The sequence below is a fragment of the Filicampus tigris genome, chromosome 17 (genome assembly GCF_054856515.1).
Source record: "Filicampus tigris isolate MCC_2025a chromosome 17, RoL_Ftig_1.0, whole genome shotgun sequence".
In the NCBI taxonomy this organism is placed as follows: domain Eukaryota; kingdom Metazoa; phylum Chordata; class Actinopteri; order Syngnathiformes; family Syngnathidae; genus Filicampus; species Filicampus tigris.
In genome coordinates, this window is record NC_141233.1 from 15,542,417 (window position 1) to 15,563,012 (window position 20,596).

The 20,596-nt window shown below is 50.9% G+C and overlaps 3 protein-coding genes across 3 annotated transcripts; 1 reads left to right on the forward strand and 2 right to left on the reverse strand.

Annotated features, from left to right (window-relative positions):
- Positions 1 to 1,801: 1,801 nt before the first annotated feature.
- LOC147133642 (uncharacterized) lies at positions 1,802 to 5,129 on the reverse strand. The gene is made up of 3 exons (XM_086013187.1): positions 4,509 to 5,129; positions 3,280 to 3,502; positions 1,802 to 1,998 (listed from the first exon to the last, which is right to left on the reverse strand). The coding sequence occupies exons 1-3, from the start codon at positions 5,127 to 5,129 to the stop codon at positions 1,802 to 1,804; spliced, it is 1,041 nt and encodes a 346-aa protein (XP_085869313.1).
- A 4,785-nt stretch (positions 5,130 to 9,914) lies between these two features.
- On the reverse strand, positions 9,915 to 15,937 carry LOC147133643 (F-box only protein 40-like). The gene is made up of 7 exons (XM_086057151.1): positions 15,816 to 15,937; positions 14,411 to 15,460; positions 13,935 to 14,221; positions 13,292 to 13,423; positions 12,830 to 13,100; positions 11,766 to 11,962; positions 9,915 to 11,248 (listed from the first exon to the last, which is right to left on the reverse strand). Exons 1-7 carry the CDS (start codon positions 15,816 to 15,818, stop codon positions 11,197 to 11,199), a joined length of 1,992 nt encoding a protein of 663 aa, XP_085913277.1. The 5' UTR covers positions 15,819 to 15,937; the 3' UTR covers positions 9,915 to 11,196.
- A 969-nt stretch (positions 15,938 to 16,906) lies between these two features.
- LOC147133644 (coiled-coil domain-containing 92B-like) lies at positions 16,907 to 20,450 on the forward strand. Its single transcript, XM_086057158.1, has 4 exons — positions 16,907 to 17,133; positions 17,239 to 17,418; positions 18,369 to 18,416; positions 19,113 to 20,450. Exons 2-4 carry the CDS (start codon positions 17,286 to 17,288, stop codon positions 19,721 to 19,723), a joined length of 792 nt encoding a protein of 263 aa, XP_085913284.1. The 5' UTR covers positions 16,907 to 17,133; positions 17,239 to 17,285; the 3' UTR covers positions 19,724 to 20,450.
- The last annotated feature ends 146 nt before the right edge of the window (positions 20,451 to 20,596 follow it).

Consider the following 20,596-nt stretch of genomic DNA (forward strand, 5'->3'; position numbering starts at 1 on the left):
GCATGTGCTCATGTCGTTCAACACTGGGAGAAAAAGCAAAGCTCTAATTGAAATTTGATGAGCTTTAATAACATGATGAATGCAGCGAGAGACGTGGATAGATGGCGAGAGAGAGACAGAGAGCGTTTTCATTCCACGCATTGCTAGGATGTGGCCGCTGGAGGTCGCTGTGTGCTGCGTAACAGAAGTGCGACAGTTGGAGGCACTTGACGACTATGATGATGACGTCAACGATGACGTCGCCCACTAACATGGCGGCCACCTGGTCCAGACATTTGCGTGAAGTGAAACCCGGCTAAAGTGAGCATTTTGAAATTTTTTAAAGAATTTATGACACGTCGGATTTATTTTTCGACAACAGTCGAGTAAAGTGGCGTCGACGCGAAAAGGATACTGTTCTAGACGTTCGCGTGGACTGAGGCATTTTAGGACGCAGCGAGCTAAAAACATGGCAGCTTGTTTGGTGGAACTTGACAGCTCTTGAAGTTATTTTTCTCCTTTTTTTTTCCTGTTTGGCTGGAGGAAGTACATAGCAATGTAAATACAGATACGTTGTAGGCATCTTTGCATCCAATGTCCAAACGAACTGATGACGTTTAAGTGTATTGTTCATTTGTAGCAGTAGTAGAAGTTGTTGTTTTGTGTTTGATTACAGTTTGTGCCGCTTGAATATCCAATCCAAATCCAGTATAGTGCCTTCGTCCGTAGTCAATCAAAAGTCAGTGTTATTTTTCTAAAGGCTGACATTTTGATTTCTAATTCAACTGTAATAATGTGTATCTTCCTGAAAAGACCAAAACTTAAATACAAGAACAGTCATGTCGTGTGGAAGGGTTCGTTTTCTTTCAATTGGAATTGCAATTGCAAGATTGACGTGATGTACGAGTACATTTCAAGCGAGGAGCTCGTAAAAAGCCTCGATCTCCAAATTTGTTGTGTTGATTTTATTTATTTTTTTTTTTTATTGTTTGCTTTTGTTGCAAACTCTCGTCAGGAGAGTGCGAGGCCGTCGGGAGGTTTGTCGTTCCGGGCGTCACCGGCAGGGGGCCAACACTGTGGAAGGGCTTCCTTGATGCTTGCGCTTGTAATAGGAGGATGTCCAGCACCACCCTCGCTCCCCCCCCCCCCCCCCATCTCTTGGGGTCTGCTTCCCTCTAAGTGCCTCCTCCAGTAAATGAAACCGCAGGACGGTGCACACAAGAGTGCTTACACGGGGCCCGCCCGTCTCGTCCGCACACACGTCCCAAACAGAACTGCGGCCCGCCAAGACGCGAGGAGGCGGAGGTGTAAATAAGAGATGGCGCGGTTAAGCAGCGCTAATCGCTTAAAAGCCTTAATGCAGGAAGTTGGCAAGGGGCGAGGAGGTTGGCCCATTCGGGGGACACCGTCGTCTTGGAGCCTTTGTCTGGCTTTTGGGTGGCCGAGCTAAGCAAACGCAGCGTTCCAATTGGTCTCCATTGCCAATCAAACGGTGCAACCAGCCAGGGCGTGACTTTTGGCAGAAGGCGTCCAAAACGCTTTGTTTCAAAGCAGGACATGGGTTCAGATGGGCAAGCGCCGGATGAGTGCAAAGCAAGATCGATTTGTTTGCTGCGCAGTCAGCAAAGTGCTGCTTGGCCTCCCAAAGCGACGGACGCGACTTTGCCTCCATAAACGTGATTGCGAGTCTCCGCCCACCAACCTCATCAAACTCCTTTTGGATTCCACTTGACTTTTTGAATGCCGCTTTTGCCGACAAAGCAGGAGGTGTCGCCGGCTTTTCCCGGCCGCCTCCTCTTTTGGCCTTTTGTGCCGGCTCGGGTCAGTCGTGCGCCTCGTCGCTTCCTCCCACCTTTACCAAGCCCGCCGTCTCCATGACGACCGCTCGCCGTCCCGACTCGGCGTAGTTTGCGTCGTCGTCGCCGTTGTCATATCTGGAGCTCCCGGACATGGACTTCGGACTCGGGCGCGCTCGGCGGCTGCCCCCGGGCAAGAACGAGTTGCGGCGGCTGGGCCGCGCTGCGGTTGCCACATGCTCATTCCAGTTTATTTGACACATGCAAACAAACGAGCGTGTCAGTCATACAGTAGAAACATACAAAGTACACGTCAACACCAGAGACACGGGCGGGCGCACTAAAGTCTTTTGGGAAGGACCCAAAGGCGCTCTTGGAGGGGGAGGCGGGGATTGCAGGAAGGGGAACCTCCAAAATGTTCCGTGTGAAGCCGGCCGCCGGCGCCCAGTCGCCAGCGCGACAACCTCCTTGACGACCGGGACTCCTTGTGTGTGCGCGTGCGTGCGTGCGTGTGTCTCAAGCCCCTCCCTCCTCCCATTCTGACCTTGCAGCTTATTTCGAGTCAAGCGGTACCAGACCGACGCGATGGTTTGTCTTCCGTCACCATCAGTTCTTCTTCTGCTTGCGTTTGTGCTTTTCCGTCTCGTCGTCACTCGTGCGAGGAGCTTAAAGACGCCACTCCTGCCCCACGATCACTGCTGGAGCTCTGCGTGCGCACACACACACACACGCAGCATTTGAGCATTTCTGACATCTCCTCAATCTCTAGCTTCAGGTCGGGCCGGGGGGCAAAGATGGGCGCTAGCGGGCGACTGCTCACTACTAAAAGAACTAGCAACATGACAAAACTGTGCTTGTAAGCGTTTCACTCGTCATGCTAGAGTGCGCTGATGTCAACTCGTGTACACTTTTGCCTGATTAGAATGCTAAATTGTAGGCAACGATTCAGTCAAGCCCCGATTCGATTCGATTTTCAGTTCCCGATTTTCGATTCCAATTTTTTTTTTTTTTTAATTCCTACTACGCTTGTCTCCGCACCAGTGTGGTTCTGCAGCCATCCACAAACGCAAAACGCATTGACGTTTGTCGCAAGCGCACAATTTGATCAAAATGTGCTATGCATCTGGGATGAAAAAAACGTTTCAAGATATCATTTTCTAGGTGAATTTAATCCACTCGATTTTCGATCTATTCAATTAATCAGGAATCGATTTTAAATCGATTTTCGATTCATCGTTACATCCCTCCTAAATTGTCTTACCAGTGAGGACAAAGAGCTTACTAGTACATGGAGCGGCGTTGTGGTGTCATTTGAGCACTTATTTGATCAACTTGATCTCTCGCGTAATAGGGTGCGTGTACTAGTAGGCTCTTTGTACTCACCAGCTAGACAATTTAGCACACTAGTGCAAAACGTCCGATTCCGTCTTTTTCCGCCGTAGTTTGACAAAGAAGCGAGCAATGTTTGCTCTCTGTGGTGCTGCCGCGATGTTCACGCCTCAACCAACAACGCAGCGCGTTCTCGTTCCTTTGCTTTGTTTCCACTTTCCCCGAAGAGCCGCGTTTTGGGGAAGTGCGGATGCGCGGCGAGGGCCGTTACCGATGGTGAAGACGATGAAGACGATGACGGCCACGCCCAGCAGCATGGCCAGCAGGCTGAGCAGCAAAGACACGCGGCCGTACTTGCGCGCCGCCTCCACGTCGCCGTTGTTCAGCACCGAGCGGGACTGGCGGGGGGTGGGGGGAGGCCACAAGTCGCGGGTCAGAGGTCAGTCACACACACACACACACACACACACACGCTCTACTTAAGTATACACACTTGTGGGGGGAAAAAAAAGACATTTAGGAACAATGCTACGGAAGCCCGTTGCTGCCACACCCGGAAAAAAAAGCGCAATATCGCACTTTAACGTGATAACGATCATGTTCTAACGTGATCGGTGTCACGTTATACAAAGCCATACGTTTCCCGTTTTAACGTGACAAATTTCGTCTTTTAACATAAGTTTCACCTAATAAAGCGATACGTTTTAGCGCGTTAGCGTTATACTGTGCCAAATTTCACGTTTAAGTGTGATAAGTTTCGCATGAAAACGTGCAAAGTTTGACCTCCGCACCGGGCAACCAAAAGGAAGCAATTCCTTCTGGTCTCTGCCGGAGACTTTTTATTTTGCGTCTTACGTCTGATCGAAGTTATGAGCTACGTCACTACGCTACTCTTGTATAATAACATTTCAATAAACAAATAAAAAATGGCCGCGTTGTGTTCTGCCAGTCTCCTCAACCGCTTCCTGTTTGTGTTTTGCCCAATGCGGAAGTCAAAACTTGCCACGTTCAATCTTGAACGTTTTCATGTCAAAACATGTGAAATTTCTCACATTCAAATGCGAAATGTATCACGTAACGACTGAACTTTGTGTTTGTTTTTTTTTCTGGTGTGGCAGCCATATGCTTCCCTAGGAACTGTCTAGGTCCACGTTGTCGTGAGGAGGGAGTTGGAAATGACAAACGTTTGCCATCGCTCATTCTTGACTCCCTAATCACGACGAAGGCATTTGGAGAGCAATTTTGAAGTAACCACCTTGGTCCACCTCATAATAAAAAGGCGCAGGGATTTTGCTCTCATGCACGGTTCATGACATGTCCTGACAAAAAAAAAAAAAAAAAAAAGGCCCAGACAAACCCAAACGGCGTGCAAATGCGTCAGAGCAAGTCTTGGTGGGAACTCACCACGCTGGCGTACCACAGCGCGCACACGTTGAGCGGCACGCCGGGACAGAGGCAGGAGAGGACGGCCAGCCACAGGTAACTGGGCGGCACGGCGCCGGGCGGCCCGCCGGACGCCAGGCTGAGGCGGGACGACGACCTGGGCGCGGCCGCCAGCTGGCCCACCGAGCCGGACTTGAGCGGCGATCGGTGGCCGTTCTGCTCGGCGTCCAGCGAGCGGACGCTGCCGCGCCGGTCGGGCGGGTCGCGCCGCCCGCCGCCGCCGCCGCCGCCGCCGGCCGCCGCCGCCGCCGCACTCAGCAGCTTCTCTGTGTCGTGGAAGTCTCCGGTGCTGGACGGGTCCCTCTGGACCAGCACCGCGCAGCTGTCGGTGTTGACGGCCATGTTTGCGGCCAGAAAGAACGAAAGGGGAAAAAAAAAAAAAAAAAATCTTCCTGGGGCGTCTTGTGGAAGGTCGTGCAAGCTTGTGAGGTGGCAAACCTCAGAGGTTCTCCATCCGTGTGATGGCCCGGGAGGTTCTGATGCTTTCATCCACTCGCCCCCTCCGCCCCCCCCCCCAGCCCCCACCCACAGACAACACTTAAGGAGCGCGCGCGTGACAGGCGGTGCGTAAAAGCTTTCCATTTACGCCGAGCCCTCGCGCGCGCGCGTGCGCTTTGCTGCTGACTCAGATGCGTGTGCGTGTGGAGTCCAGCCCAAAAGTGCAGAGCTCAGTCGAACCGGTACCGCGCTTAATGGAGCCTGGCCCGCGCCAAGAAGCGGTCCGCCCACTCTGCGCGGAAAGCCCTTTGAGCCGCTCGCCATGTCCGAGTCAAGCACGCGCTTTCAGACATTTCGGCAATGTCGCGCGTCCCTTGCCTCGGGCAGGCCCGTTTTGGCGCTAGCGCGAATTCTCGGGAGGAAGGAGAGCGCCCGCAAGACTTGTCTGACGTCAGAGCAAAGCGTCAGCCGCTGACCCGTGGTCGCCGTCAGTCGGCAAGTCAAACTCGGTGGCACGTGCCTCAAAACGGCAACATGGCACATTTTGACCTGAAGATGCTACTAGCACGCTCAATTGGATACTAGTACATGGGTGAGAAATTACAGATCAAGAATATCAAATAAACGCTCGAGCTGCTTTCCGTACTGGTCAGACGCAGTTTGACACCAAAACAAGGTTCCTGAAGGCTCTTGGTGATTACTATAGTGAGACAAAACTGCGCACTAGTTGACATCTGCACCCTACTAGTACAGCTGAGCGGAAGTCAACTCAAATGTTTTTTTCAAGAATATGTTCCCAGGAGGCCCACCAGTTGAAACATAGGCATTCTGATAAATACTGCGTTGGTGGAATAAGTGTTAATCCACTTGTTTTTGGCCATCTCTGGGGGCGGCCATTTTGTCTTCTGAAAATGACATCACAACTGCTCACAACGACCAATCACGGCTCAGATTCAGAAAACGGGTCAGCCGTGATTGGTCGTTGTGAGCAGTTGTGATGTCATTTTCAGAAGACAAAATGGCCGCCCCCGGAGATGGCTAAAAACGAGTGCATTTTGCCTCTTTGACTTATATTCCACAAACGCAAAATTAATCATAATGTTGTGTTTCAACTAGCAGGCCTGCTGGGAACATATTCTTGAAAAAAAGATGTTTGGCTTGACTTCCGCTTCAAGTTCTAGATGTAGGTCAAATTTTAGATTGTCACTCCAAGTACTAGTAGCACGTGCAGATGTCAACTGGTACAAAGCTTTGCCTGACGAGGTGCATGTAGCAGTCCTAAGTTGTGAGGGATAAAGAGTCTACTAGTAGCCAACTTGCAGCTTTGGATGACGACATGGAAGGGCGGCGGGCTCCAAGGTGCGCTTTTCCGTCACTTTTCGTCGACATCTCTTTGAACTTCAAGCGTGGCAACGTCATGCCGGTGGTGGCACGTGCTGTCTGTGACGTCACGCTCGGGTCGAATTCACGCCCAGATTAAAGTGAAATTTTCTAATGGCTATAAATGCGTGCAGTCATCAATTATTGAATTGATTATAATGTTCCTAATAGCAGCAACCAGGAAACAAGCTCCAGAGTTTGTTTTTTTTCTCTTCACATTTATTTCAATCGTCCGTCTCATACATTACATACATCATACGCATCATATTTATTACCCCGTCAAGAAATAATTCATATTCATCGTGTGCACACACTGGCGCTTTAAAAACAAAAAAAAGTGCACAAAGGATTCCAGTAACTCGGCGGGTTGGCAGCGCCACCAAGTGGTAATACTGGCAAAGTACACCTGTGTTGAAAACTTTTTAGGTTCACTTGAACTGTGTTTTTCACCGAAAAAGTCACCGAAACGTGTGGTTACAAACTTAAAACTTTGTAACGTGTGGTTACAAACTTAAAAAGTAGCTTTCCAAAGAACAACCATCATTCAAATACTTGTAATAATCGTGTTCCTCAAAAAAAAAAAAAAAGAAAAAGGTTCATAGTTCAAGTTATACATTTGTTAAATTGATTGTCCGATTAATCGGCTGGTCTGAATTCTTTTCTGTCATATATCATAATCAGCATCTGTATCAGTGCGTCCTTTGAACGCCATAAACACTCAACACCCATAAATGATCAATTTGCGGCAGCTCAGCAAGGGTTTTCCGCATTTCAACCGTCCGACGAAGACACAAAGCAAAAATGGGAAATCCAGTTGAAGGCTTGAACGAGGCGACGCCGAGGGGCCTGTTCGGGGGGGCGGAGCTGAGCGGAACAGTTCTTCAGCTGGCAGCTTTAGCCAGCGTCCCCAACGTAAAGCTGCCCAGCGAAGAACTGCTCGCGCGCCAGCAGTCTCGGACTGCCAGTTGGGCAAAAAGTTGCTTCTTCAAGAGGACGGTCCGGACCCTGCAGGAAGACAACGAGGCATGCTTGAAACTTGGACAACACGCGCTCCCTTCATTGGACTTGAAGGCACGAGCCGGCCCAAAGCCACCACTAATTGACGCCCTGGCAAAAAGGAGAGATATGGAGGACAATTTACTCTCCTCTGTATGGTACACGATTGATACTAAAAGCATACGATTGGTGCGAGGGCGCCCTCTGGTGGTATGTTCAAGAATGACTGCCCAAGTGCACTTCAGTTGTATTTAACTTTATAAAGTTCCAAACATTTGCATTTCATCTTTAAGAACGTTTTTGTGATACATTATTTGTAATACATTTTAGTTAAGTTGCATTTTTTTGTTCATTTTACTATATTTAAGCACAGTGTTCATATTCAAAGTATTCCTAATGTTACAGTGGCTTACAATGGTATTTAATATACTTTTTAGGAATACCTGCCTTGTTTGTGATGAACACTCAGTCCTACTATGATACAGCACTTCGCTGCGGGTCAGACGAGATTTTTGTTTTTTTTTAGGCGGGACTTGGGAGTTAAAACGTTTGAAACCCATCGCACACGTGTGTGCTTCAGACCCCCACCGCCAGGTGGCGGCAGCACACTTCACAGCCGTGTCCCACCCCCGTGAGTAAAGGGAGGTCTGCTGTACTGTCTTTTATACAGTACAATACTGTTGAGTACAATTTTACTTGTGAAAAATGACGTTAACGTTTTTTGAGTACTTTTAAACAAAGTGCCAGGATGGCTGGAATGATGAATTGCATTTCCATTCATTTCAATGGGCAAAGATGATTCGACATTCAAGTGCTTTCACCAGAATGTAGCTGCTTCGAGTAGTCCTTAGTATACATTAGTTGGCTACTAGCACAATACACAGTAGTTAGTTAGTAGTTACCTACGTGAAGAGCTACTTGACCGGACTGTATCCTGTTGTTGTATCAACATGCAGGCCTACTAGTTGATTATAGCCATGCCTGGCAAATAGACGAATGCCATAGCTCCATTTTCTGTCGTACATTAGTGGAGCGAATATTGTGTGTGTACAAGGCACTCACGCTTTGGCCGACCTTCTTCGCAACCGGCCGGCTCGGTCCGAGCAGACGAGTGAGTCGAGCCCTCAAGAAGAACCTTCTCGTCGTCGCCCTACGTATAGGACTTGCGGCCCGGCCGCCTTCGCGATCCACTTTGCGGGCTGCAGCCGCTTTTACGCACGACCACTTGCCACTTCCACACCCAAGTCAACCGGCTAAGTTCCTACGCCGATCAGCTGGCTTCATGCGTGATGACGTAGGCAACCACGAGTTGTTGGCCCACGTCAGCTGTGCACGATCACCGTGGCCACGCCCCCTCCTCGCGACTTGCACGTGTGGTCATGTATCAATGCAGTGCTTGATCAACTTATCGATGATGATGATGATGATGATGAAGAAGAAGAAGGGCGCGTTCGGAAATACGCGCACCGGTTCGCTCGGTTGTGCACCAAACCGCAGTGTGGCGCCCAGAATACGGACGGGTTCGGAAAGGAATGCGAGTGAACACCCGCACTCGAGCGTTGGCTCCAGACAGGAAGTGCGAGTCGGACACACGTGTTCACTTATGACTCAGCACGTTGGAGGCCAAAGGTTGACTTGATTTTCAGGTTGAAAGGGGCTTGCTAAATAAAAATGAACCATACATGTGAAATAGAAGTTGTATTTATCTTATGTAGCTACATGTGTACTTAAAACATAAGTCTGTACTACATGCGTGCATGTACCCACCTATCTGTATGTATGCACGGCTCCATTTTTTTTCTCTCACGAGGCTAAAGAGGGGTTTTACCGATACATTGAGGGGACTGGGAAAATAAGGTAGAAAAGAACTACGGTATATTTGAGAATATTAAATAAAATGCTGGAGGGGCTTAACTGGGGCTGCGCAGATTTCTGACGGCGTGGTAGCACCCCCAAGCGCCATCCCTGCTCCATGCATGTTTATTTTTCAAATATGTCTGTTTGTGGAATGTTTATGTATGCATGTTTGACGTGAGCCGTCACGTTTGAAACGTGAGCAATGCACGGAGCAGACAAATGATTAGGTAGACAACCAAATTGAATTATGTGTTGTTGTTTTTTAAATTATGTTTAGGCTAAGGCAGCCATTAAAAAGAGTTGTGAATGTGGTGCAGTAAATGGCTTTACAGGCTACGTTGTAAATCCTAACTATTTAATTTGAAAATCCCCAGTAGTAGTCAATCCGAAAATGTGTGCATTGCACATCCAAATAATTATTTGTGTGAGTTGGTAGTGCGTGTGCCTCCATATCAGAAGGGTTCACGTTAAAATGACGTCACGATTAAGCTTTGATGACGCTTTTTTGCCCCGATTTTTTTGTTTGTACTTCCTCTGGTTTTGCCCGACCCGAAAGTAAAACCGGAAGTTGAAAATTCATTGGAAGTACACAGTAGAAGCCTTCCAAACACACGCAATTATTGTTGTTAATGCATCTTCTACGGCCGTTTTGCTCTCATATTAATTTGTGGAAGTTCAACACAAGAATTTTATGCTAAATAGTAAGAGGGCGATCTGGCTTGTATGCTGTTGCCACGGCAACGTCACGCGGCGCTAGCTTCGGTTAGCTAAAGTGTCTTGCACATTTTGTACATTGAGAGCACGGTTAACCGCAATAAAGTCCCTTTTGTCGGGACTGAAAACAAAAGGGCGACTCGGTTTGTTTATTTGTGTTTGTCAGGAGGCGACAAGTGAGGGTCAGCTAGCCAGTTAGCATGTCGGAGGAGGACAATCACAAGATGAAAACTTCGAGTAGCTCGGACGACAAAAAGAAGAGAAGGAAGAAAAGAAAGAAGAGAAAGAAACTGTGTGCTTCACAAACACCACAACAAGCAGGTAACTGCAAATTATGTACTTATTTTCTTTGTCTATACAAGTGAATTCATAGTCTTTAACGTTGCCGGTCCATCAAGCATTCACATGATCACAATTTGTTGCGCTGATGTAGTTATTCTTTTCAAAAGTTGCCCAATTAGAATGTATTTTCCAGATTCATTTATTCTCAGTAATAGATTAATCAATAACGGCTAGAATAATTGTTTCGTTTCTTAAAAAAATAATGCACTATGCAATGTCGATGTGAATAATGGGCTTGTTTTGATTCAAGAGATGAATTTGTGACAGAAAGGTAAAGTTACGTTCACACTGCAAGACATGATTTCGAATTTTTGTTTCATCAACCGTTCACATTTCAAAAACAAACGCAACTTCTCATGTGAATGGCACAAAGCATGGTGCGCAGGGAAATTAAATGTGCTCCAGGTTTAGGGGCTCATTTTGGATTGACAGAGGAGCGAGGCGGGAAATTGGCAAATGGGGTCTGCCAATGTTGCTCGGGACAAAAATGTGTAGCCTTAGTCAACCCCGATGAATTTTCAGTAACCCCTGTCAATCTTCATTAACCCTAGTTGAACCCACCCAAACGGTCAAGACACCCGAGGCGGTGCAGGTGACCCCGGTGCCTCGAGGTCAGACGTCAAAACGGCGAGCGGCGTCCAAGAAGAGCAAAGATCCCCCGAGAGAGCCACAGCTCCCACTCGCCTCGGACAGCAATCCCAAAGAGCCCTCCCTGCCTGAGGCCCAGGTGCCGACGCCAACACCAACACCGACGCCGACACCTACGCCAACACCAACACCGTCGCCGACGCCGCTGGATGTGCAGGTGAGGGAGTGTCTGAGGTGGGAGGGAGCCCTGCAGGACCCCCGGGCGGAAGAGGAGAGGCTGGAGGCGTACCGGGCCAACAGGAGGCTCCGTTACGTCGCCCAGCGAGACGCTCAGCTAGTGGCGCCTCTCGGCCGGACCCCCCGCCTCTTTTGAGCCACAACGCACTCTGGAGGACAAACAAGTTCAACAAGTTTTCGAGGTCGACACATCCAAATGGATTTTCAGTTTAGGAACTAATTCCACGAGTCACTTCAACCACTTAGTCACTCACCACTTATTAGTCACTTTTTAACTAACCACCTGCATCAAATTCTTTCTTACTTCCTGATCAATACAAAGGGATTTGAGTGGACATTTTTGCAACTGTCTAGGTCAGGGATGGGCAACTTGAATGATGGGGGGGGGGGGGGGCACAATTTTTCATCAGCGCTGCTGAGGGGCCACATAGGCTCACGTACTTCCTAAACAGATGTATGACAAAAACATTAAATATGGCCAAAAAATAATTGCATATGTATGATTTTATTGAGCCAATGTGCATCACGTTATCGTCATATGTTCTCATAATACATCTTAAAAGATCCGGCCTTCAACAACATAAGTGCAGACAGGCGCACCAAAACGTATCTGGCGATTGTTGTGTTGACAAATGACGACTAGAAGAACAACTTTATTATTTCTACCTCTGAATTACTGATGGGTCGTTGGAGTACATTCCTCTTTGACGCTTGCGCTTGGCGTCGGGCAGCAGCAGCGGCACGCGCCCGCGTCTGCTCTCGCGCTCGTAGTACGGACACGAGCGCAGGTGCTCCGACATGGACGGAATGTCTCGGAACGTCCACGCGTCCACGGCCGAGAAACCGCCGCCGAAGTGCCACACCTGCGCGCAGACAAACCAAGCAAGCGATGCCTTTGACGTGAACTTCGTTGAGGTGCAATCATCCTGACGATTGTGGACGTTGTCAGGCTCAAGATGGGAGAGTAACGGCCAAAACGCGCTGACGCAGCTGTCTTTGATTGAGTCTGTATTATTTGGAATACAAGGCTGTGTCTTCAAGATTCAAAATGGCGCGCGGCCAAACCTTTCACGCTTGCCTTCTTCTCGGCACTGACGGCTTAAAAGAATGAAAAGCTAATATTACTTCTTAATAAAGATGCTTTCTCGGAAAAGACAGCCCCAGGAGTTAACTTCATTTGGCAACGTGACATTTGGTAGACTTGTCTTTCTTCGGGAGAGCCACAAAAAAAAATCTGAAAAATCCATCCCTGAAAAGATCCATTTTAGGCTCATGTTGGTGATTATTCGAGGCTCTTCAAATGTCTGTCAAATTCAGCCCTCAAATCTAATTTGACTACCATGAAATTTGCTCGGCATGTCTCTCTTAGGTAGACCCACAAAAACGGTCTCAGGAAACTACCTGAAAACATACAGCGAGTCTGCCGTTTTTGTTTTCCATGCCTGAAAAGATCCATTTTAGGCTCATGGCACTTCAAATGACTGTAAAATTCAGCCCTCAAATATAATTTGACAAACATGAAATTTGGTAGGCATGTCTCTCTTAGGTCGACCCACAAAAAAAAGTCCCAAGAATAACATCCAGCGAGTCTGCCGTTTTTGCTTTAAAGCTGCTATTTTCAGGTCCAGTTGGCCACTCCAGGGGACAAGACAAACTTCTCCCGGAGATTTTGTTTGATTGCTTCCAAATTTGAAACACACGCAGTTGACTGACACTTCCTTCCCCCTCACCTTGCGCTCGGCACTCCAACTGACCCCCCCTCCAGGGCGGGCCGTCCTCTCCCAACGCAGCGAGACCATCCCTCGCGCGGGCAGCAGCGCGGAGCAAACCCGCCTCATGAGGCGAGACGCCAGAGCCAGCTGGGACAGCGACAGGCTGTCCAGGAAGGTCGCCACGTGACACAGGAGCTCAAAGGGCAGTGAGCTCAGAGCGTCGCAGGATGACGCCCGGCTTTCAGCGATTGGGACAACAGGACGTAGCTGGAAGCAGCCCAGATCCTCCCTGAAGGGAGGGAAAAAAAAAAGAAAAAAAAAATTGGATTCAGTGCAAACTGGCCTGGTCGCCAGCCAATTGCATGGCAGGCAAACTAAGGACAGCTGATGTCCCTCACAAACCCAAATTCCAACCCAGGACCTAGAATTGTCAAGCAGACGTTCGAACGGAATCCGATGCAAGTGCCGTGTTGATCTTACGCGAAGACCACGCTGGCCTGGTGTGTGGACGGCGTGAACCTGGTCTGGCTAAAGGTGCAGCCCAAATACGCCAGCGGACATCGGTGCTGGAACCATCCGTTGATGCCCATCTGGATGTCACTGTGCACGTTCCTGCAATCAAAAAGTGAAGAATGCCGCTTTGAACATTGTCCATTGACTTTGATCATGTTCGCTTTGGCCCTGGAGCATCCAGCCATTTTCTCGGGTCGCTTGGGCGGCAGAAGTCGAGAAGCCCAAACTTGCCTCGGGGGAGCCGCACCATGTGAACAATGGCGGCGCGGAACAGGCTCCACTGTGACGTTATTTTTGCCCGGGCACGGTCGGAGTTTTGCCAAAGGTGAGCTGGCCCCGAACGACTAAGATCTGAAAATTGAAGTTGTTTGGGTTGACTTCCGCTTTAAAGACGGTGCAACAAAGTTAAGAGTAAATGTTTCTTTAGATTTTGATGCCAATATTTTCCCTTTTACTGAAAATGAATATCGGCTCCAAATATCAGTTATCGGCCTCCTTGACTACGAATAATCGGCGTCGGTATCGGCCCTGAAAAAAGCATATCGGTCACGTGATGGCCATCGATGAAGCGACGCATGCATGTGCTGACGTCAAAGTGCGCATGACCAACTTGTAATGCGCGGCGTAGTCGCGCCTGCGCACGGCGTGTCCGCACACGACGGTAAAGGCCGAGCTGGCTTTGTGGTGGCGGCTGCTGACGCTCTCCAGCTGCAGCTGCAAGTGGAGCTCCTCCCCCCGGCCGGCCGTCAGGTCCGCCAGGGAGGCGGTGCCGGCGAAGGGCGCCGACGGGAAGTGAAAAGTCTGCGTGCCCTCGTCCTGCAGGAGGCCGTCGGTGCAAAGCTTCTCCGCGATCAGGTGGCCCCGCTGCTCCTTCTCCAGAGAGCACAGCAGCGATGCCTGAGGACCCGCATCGTCATCGTCATCATCTTCATCTGGAGTGTATGCGCACAGGTAGTGTACATATACATATATACATATAATGCGAACTCTTTCCAGAGGATAAAGAATATATACCTGTGAGTTTTGTTATTTGTCTAGAGGGTGGTTTTAAATAGGCGTCATTATCAATGTCGAGCGTTGTCTGACCTGAACCTCCTCCCAGACGGGCATGTCCTGCGGCGCCCCCCGCAGGTCCGAGGTGTCCACGGCTTTGTTGTCCCTCTTGTAGAATCCCGGGTTGCGGATGCGACTCTGCTTGGCCGAGAAGCTGCTCGGGACCTTGAAGGTCCTCACGGCCACCGTCTTCGCCGGCTCCACGCGGCCGTACTGGAAGGCCTTCTTCTCGGCGGGCGGGCCGGCGCAGCAAGGGGGCGGCTCCGCGGGCGGCAGGCCCCTCCCTGGCGTCTGGGCCGCGTCCGGCGCCCGCCCCGCCTCCCTGCAGCCGCCCATGGCCATGTTGAACATGCTCTCCCAGGCGCTGAAGTTCTGCAGGTGAGCTTCACTCACCTCCAGGGGCTCCCTGGCCAGTGCCTGGCGCTCGTGCTCGCTAAGCTCCGCCTCTTCCTCTTCCGTCTCTTCTTCTTCCTCTTGTTCGTCTTCGCCCTTCTCGGGAATAACGTTGACTTGAAAAGGGCTGAAAGACTGCCAGGTCTTCGGTGCGGCCTCCTTCTCCAAGATGGCCTTTTTCTTCTCCCGCTTCTCCTTCCTCTTCCTCTCCTCATCCTCTTCCTCCTCTCCGGTGCACCGGGTCAATTCTGGGAAAAGCGTCTTCATTTTCAGCGAGCGGAACAAGCGCTTCTGGTCCGTTAGCGCCAGGGCCAGGTCCAGGTCCGTTTCCCGGTCCCGGCACGCCCCCTCCTGGTATTCCCGCATCAGGTTGCGGTGCAGGTCGGGACTCGGGTAGGAGCGGGCGTCGTTGGCGGGCCAACGGTTCCACTCGGCGCCGCAGACCACCGCGCTGGCCGGGCACGCCCGCAGGTGGGCTGCCAGCTGGGCGCGGGGCATCCGGGCGGGGCAGCCGTAGGCGGCGTTGAGGCAGGGCGCGGCGACGCAGGGGCACAGCAGCAGGTGGCCCTCCTCTTTGCACGCGTGGAAGAGCGCCCCGCAGCGCAGGCGGCACGCCGCCAGCGTGCAGCACACGCCCGCCTCCGCCTGCGCCGCGCAGCGCCTGCTGTAGCAGGACCCGCAGTGTTTGTGCTGACACACACGCACACACAAGTCCCGTCAATCAAGTTGTGCCAGTCAAATGTATAAATATGCATTAGGGATGGGACGGTCCGATTGGATTTAGAGATGGACCGATATGCTTTTTTTTCCAGGGCCTATAACGATTATTAGTCGTCAAGGAGGCCGATAACCGATATTTGGAGCCGATACTCAATTTCAGTGAAAGGGAAAATATTGGCATCAAAATCTAAAGAAAAAATTGGATCCGTCGGATCCAGGCCAAATTGGATCGGTATCGGATCGTTTTTAGGAGAACCAGTCCATAAACCCAAGCTGTGTCAGATCGTCTGTGCTATGGGATATCGCACAGCCAATGTCTACTCACCATTGGCTCCGGCGGACGTCTTCGCAAGCTCCGTCGTGCCGGCCGCCGACCGCAAAGCGTCCACGCGCAGTGGCGCTTGTGTGAGAGGACGGAAGTGCGCCGTTGTGTTACCTTCAACCGTCTCCAGCAGGAGTCAAGTTCTTCAAGTTAAAATTAGCGCAGCCACCCGAACGGGGAGGGGACGAGGGGGGGGGGGGCGCTCTCTTTTCAAACAGCTGCCAAAATCACATAAACGCTCAAGGGAGCTCTCGACCTGGCCTCGCACCTTCGCGGAGCTTCGCGTTGCTGCTCGCCCGCGCTCTCCTGCCGGCAAGTGTTGCCGTACGTTTCAGGCAATTGCCCAGCATCACGTGTCTCCCAAGTGACACGAGTAGCGCAAACCTGCTTTTGACCACCTGTGGAACATTTCTTGGGCCCCACGCGCCATCTCTATTTATAACACATGCACGAACGCGCGCAAACAACAGAGTGCCGGACTCAACAAGTAGTCCGGTAAAGTTAGCACCAGTTTGGCACATTCGGAGTTGTCGGTCCAATAACGTAATAACGAAGCATTATTAAAACACAAACAATGCTTCTCTCTAACCACAGTGATGTAGCCAAGGAGCTACAAGGTGATGAGTTGATTTTTAGCACAACTGATTGTCATCTGGTGCTAACTTTCCCTAACTTAAGCCCGACTAAGAACTTTGCTTTTTACGACGTGTTGTCTAATTTTGTGTGTTTGCAGGGCAAGCAAAGTCTGCGTAGGAGTTAAGCAATGGTAAGTGTGTGACTGTGTGTCAAAGTCTGTCGTCTTTGCTAATTGACGTCTGTTGTGGCCTAGTTTTGCTGTTACAGTTTTGCCGATTTAATGTTGTCGTAATTTAATTGCGTGTTGTGGCATTTCCAGCTCTTGGCTGGCTGCTCACCTCGCGGCAAATTTTCTCAACGTGTTCGTTCCCAAAGTCCGCACTTCTTCTGTCGCTGTGCGATTGCGGGCCGCGGTCGACTTAAACGTTGAGCAGCTTTTATTTTGCGTGGTGTTACATTTTGCGCCGTTGTCACTGGTCGACGTTGTGACGTTGTGACGTTTCTCTTGCTGCCGTTAGGTGGCACTAGTCGCCCCCGCGCACGCATAGCTTTCTGCTTTGTCCACGCAGAAGGTGAAGACGAGGACGTGATTTTTTTTCCCCCTCTTCTTCTGCGACGTTCTCAGCCAGCCGGCGCGTGCTCGCCTGCGACCGCACGAAGCGCGCACGTCCCGGCGTGGGTCTATTGTGTGGCGGAGAGGCGCAGCGCAGGCCACGATCCACGCCACGCCACGTCACGTCGCACGGTAGGGCAGCGCACGAGCGGCGTTTGCAGGCCCCGGCGCGTGCACGCGCGCCGCCGCAGCAGCAACATCTCGTTGTTCTGATTCGGGTTGTTTTGTGACGCGCAGACGTGCTTTGGGCGCGCGCACGTCCGAGGGTCACGTCGTTTGGCGCCATGGAGGCCAGCAGGGTGCTGGAGCATCACGTGGCCAGCGTGCACAGAGGAATCGTTTTCCTCGAGCAGGAGCACCTGACGCTGCTGGCCGGCCTGCACGTGGAGATCAGCAACCTCAAGAGGAGATGCCAGGGTACGTGCACGCGCACGGAACAGCCCAGTGGTTGGCGGTCAGGGCCAGCAAGGCCTTCTCGGACGCGCTAATCTACAAACTGAGTTTACTGGCGAAATTCAAATAGCCCTTTTCCGTCCCAATGTTCTCTTGTGTTCATTTGCCGGCGTTGCTCTTGGCTGCCGTGCTTACGAGTCGCGGATGGGGATGTTTGATTTTTTTTTTATTTCAAATCTTTATTGTTTTTGTGGTCCGATCAGATTTCAGTGTCTATGTGTGGCCATGTTAGAGTCGTCAGTTTGCTGAATGACCCTTGATGACGTCAGCATGTTTCCATCCTCTGAGCAAAACTTGTTTATGCAATCACATTTTTTTTAGTTTTCTGAATGGTTTTTTTTTGGGCAATAATTAATAACACTGGTAATATTGGTCATGAAAATCCAAATGAGAAAAAAGCGCAGTTTCATTTACTCATACACTCTAAAAACATTTGGGTTAAAAATAACACAATTTTGGGTCAAAAAAGGACCAATCCACTACTTACTATTCGACCCAACTTTCTGCATAGTTTTGTACAAAGCAACCCCAAAAACGAGGCTACTTTATACAAAACAACGCAAGAAGGTGGGTCAAATTGACCCAAGTAGTGGATTGGTCCATTTTGGACCCAAAATTGTGTAATTTTTCCCCAACTGTTTTTAGAGTGTGCCAATTTGCGAACGCAAAACACCATGAAATCGAATTCGTTCAAACCCCAGCTGTTGATTTTCTTACATTTGGATGCACTTCCTCCAATTGGGGAGGAATTCATTCATTGTGTGACTTTCTTGCAGCCGTCCCCTTTCCAAATGGCTGGCCGTTGACACGGCAACATTGTCCGAGCAAAACGTCGAGTCCCAAAGCACCCGCGACCTGCATGCGATGTCCGAGTCCGTTGATGTTGATGACGTGCTTTGTGTGTGTGTGCGCAGAGCTGAGCTGCGAGCTGGACTCCAAGTTCCCGCACAGGACAGCAGCAGGTGAGCTATGACTTTCATTTGCATCCGACGCAATCGCCGTGCAAATGTCGTTTCCTAGTTGAAGCGAATGCCCCTTTTTATGCCGTGGGATACATTCCGGATGCGCCGGCAAGTAGGGAAAACGGGCTGAAGACAGCACGCCAAAGTATTCCCGTCAAGTATTCCTCACTTCTCTCTCTCCGGGTCACTCAGCTCTCAAAATAAGATGCAAGGCGTGCTTGCTTGCAAGTTTGTCACTCCCAGAAGACGACATCGGCTGCGTGGACCACAGCGCTCCGGTGCGAGCTTGTCCATCTTTACTAAGCGGCTTGGCGGCAGCTGCCGCGGATTGTTGCTAACATGTTGCGCTCTTGCTGTTAGCGCTCTGAAATCACAGCGCCAGAGCCGCTCCTGTCGGATGCGGCGTCTGACGTCACGGCGACGGCGCTCTGGAGTTGAATTTTTTTGTCATTTTCAGTCGACGGCAAGTAGGCAAAATGGCCGCTCGTGAGATGGATCCAAACGACTGCATTTTGCTGCTTCATTCACATTCCACAACACAATATTCAGCACGATGCCGTGGTTAGGAAAAAAAAAAAAAAGAATGCCGTTTTTTTCATTTGATCTAATGAGTCTGCTAGCCTTTTGCTAACATGTAATGTTAGGCCAGCTAAACGCTAAACACGCTTTCCTTCTTGTGGGTTTGCCGCGTGGCAGCGGATGAAGCGGAGCTGACGTCTCGCTGCGAGGCGGCGCAGCGCCTCCTGGAGGAGCGGCACGGCACGACGGTGGCGGCCCGCGGGGCGCTGCGCCTGGGTGGGGCGCGGGCGTCCGAGTTGGGGCGCAGCCTGCGCCGGGACGAGCGCCACTTCCTGGACGAGCTGAAGCGGCGCAGCCACAAGATCACCATGCTCAGCCGCGAGCTCCAGCGGCAAAAGGGCGCCGCGGCCGCCCTGTGCCGAGAGCTCAACGCCGCCCGCGCCAAGCTGCGCCGGCGGCTTGCCCTCGAGGACGAAGACCACGATGAAGACGAGGGAGGCGGCGCCGGCCGGCTCCCGTCGCCGTCGCCCGCCGGGCTCCCCCCGCCCAGACCCGGCATCAGGGCGGAGCGGGTGCGGGCGTGCGTCCCCCGCGAGAGAGTGACGTCGCCGCAGAGGCCGCGCCCCATGCCGGACCCCGCCCTCTTCCTGGTGCCCCTGCGGTACCGCCTCCTGCGCTGGAGGGGCGAGGTGGAGGACTGGGAGGACGACTGGGAGGACGTGGACGAGGACGGCGGCCTGCAGGGGCGCGTGGACATGGGCGGCGCCGAGGGCGAGACGGCCCTGTGACGCCGCCCGCCGGCCGGCCGGCTCGCCTGTTACCGGGCGACCTGCGATTGGCTGACGAGGGCGCTGCCGCCCGCGTGCAGGCAGGAAGTCAGTCAGTCCTTGCTGTCTTTTGTCCCGATTGAACGGATGCGCCGGGCGATGACTTGATGCCAACTTGCTGCCTTCCTGTCATCAGTGCTGACGTTGAAAATGAAATCACCGCTTGACAAACTTTCCGTGTCTTTCTAGCACCTTTTCATCCAAAAGAACCCGTAAGACCAATTACACAATCCTACTCAAACGCACTCTCACATACGGCTGAAACACTCACACACTGCATTGAAGAGCTCACATTTACTCTCCCATCTACTCTTGCACTACAGCAACATATTTACTATTGAAGCGCGCACACTCACACACACGCCGTTGAATTTCTCTAACAGCCACAACTGAAACGCTTTCATGTTCTGCGAACACTCACACCCATCATGCAAACACTTGTGAAAGGCTTACACGAACCGTTATTTTCTGTTATGCCCCCATTGAAAGAATGAGAAAAGCTTTGCACCCTATCAACTCTCAGCTGCGTCTATAAATAGTATCATTTGTCTCTAAAATTGATAGTACACCTCCCCATAACATTGTATCTTTATTAAGATCAAAGAAAAAAAACAACTTTATTACCAGTGTTTTTCAGTCTGTCACATCAAAGTGCATCAATTTGCCGGAAATAAAAAAGAGAAGAGTGCGCCACTGTCCCCTACTGTAGTGGATGTGCAATCACACTTTATCCTAATATGGCAAAAAAAACCACCACCACCTTAATTCTTAGGCATTGTTTTCTTTAACTCAGATGACTAAAAAATGTGTTGCCTTGGAAATAATACAAATACA

What these genes read in the sequence shown, in the direction of transcription:
- LOC147133644 (XM_086057158.1), top strand. Translation starts at nt 17,286, where the DNA reads ATGGAGGCCAGCAGGGTGCTGGAGCATCACGTGGCCAGCGTGCACAGA. An exon ending in CCTCAAGAGGAGATGCCAGG is followed by an intron (nt 17,419 to 18,368) that starts GTACGTGCACGC and finishes GTGTGTGCGCAG; the next exon opens with AGCTGAGCTGCGAGCTGGAC. An exon ending in CCCGCACAGGACAGCAGCAG is followed by an intron (nt 18,417 to 19,112) that starts GTGAGCTATGAC and finishes GCCGCGTGGCAG; the next exon opens with CGGATGAAGCGGAGCTGACG.
- LOC147133643 (XM_086057151.1), bottom strand. An exon ending in GTTGGAGTGCCGAGCGCAAG is followed by an intron (nt 11,963 to 12,829) that starts GTGAGGGGGAAG and finishes GTCTGCGCGCAG; the next exon opens with GTGTGGCACTTCGGCGGCGG. An exon ending in GACCCATCAGTAATTCAGAG is followed by an intron (nt 11,249 to 11,765) that starts GTAGAAATAATA and finishes TTTGTCCTCCAG; the next exon opens with AGTGCGTTGTGGCTCAAAAG.
- LOC147133642 (XM_086013187.1), bottom strand. Translation starts at nt 5,129, where the DNA reads ATGGAAAGCTTTTACGCACCGCCTGTCACGCGCGCGCTCCTTAAGTGT. An exon ending in CGCTGTGGTACGCCAGCGTG is followed by an intron (nt 3,503 to 4,508) that starts GTGAGTTCCCAC and finishes ACCCCCCGCCAG; the next exon opens with TCCCGCTCGGTGCTGAACAA. An exon ending in GAGAACGCGCTGCGTTGTTG is followed by an intron (nt 1,999 to 3,279) that starts GTTGAGGCGTGA and finishes TGGCAACCGCAG; the next exon opens with CGCGGCCCAGCCGCCGCAAC.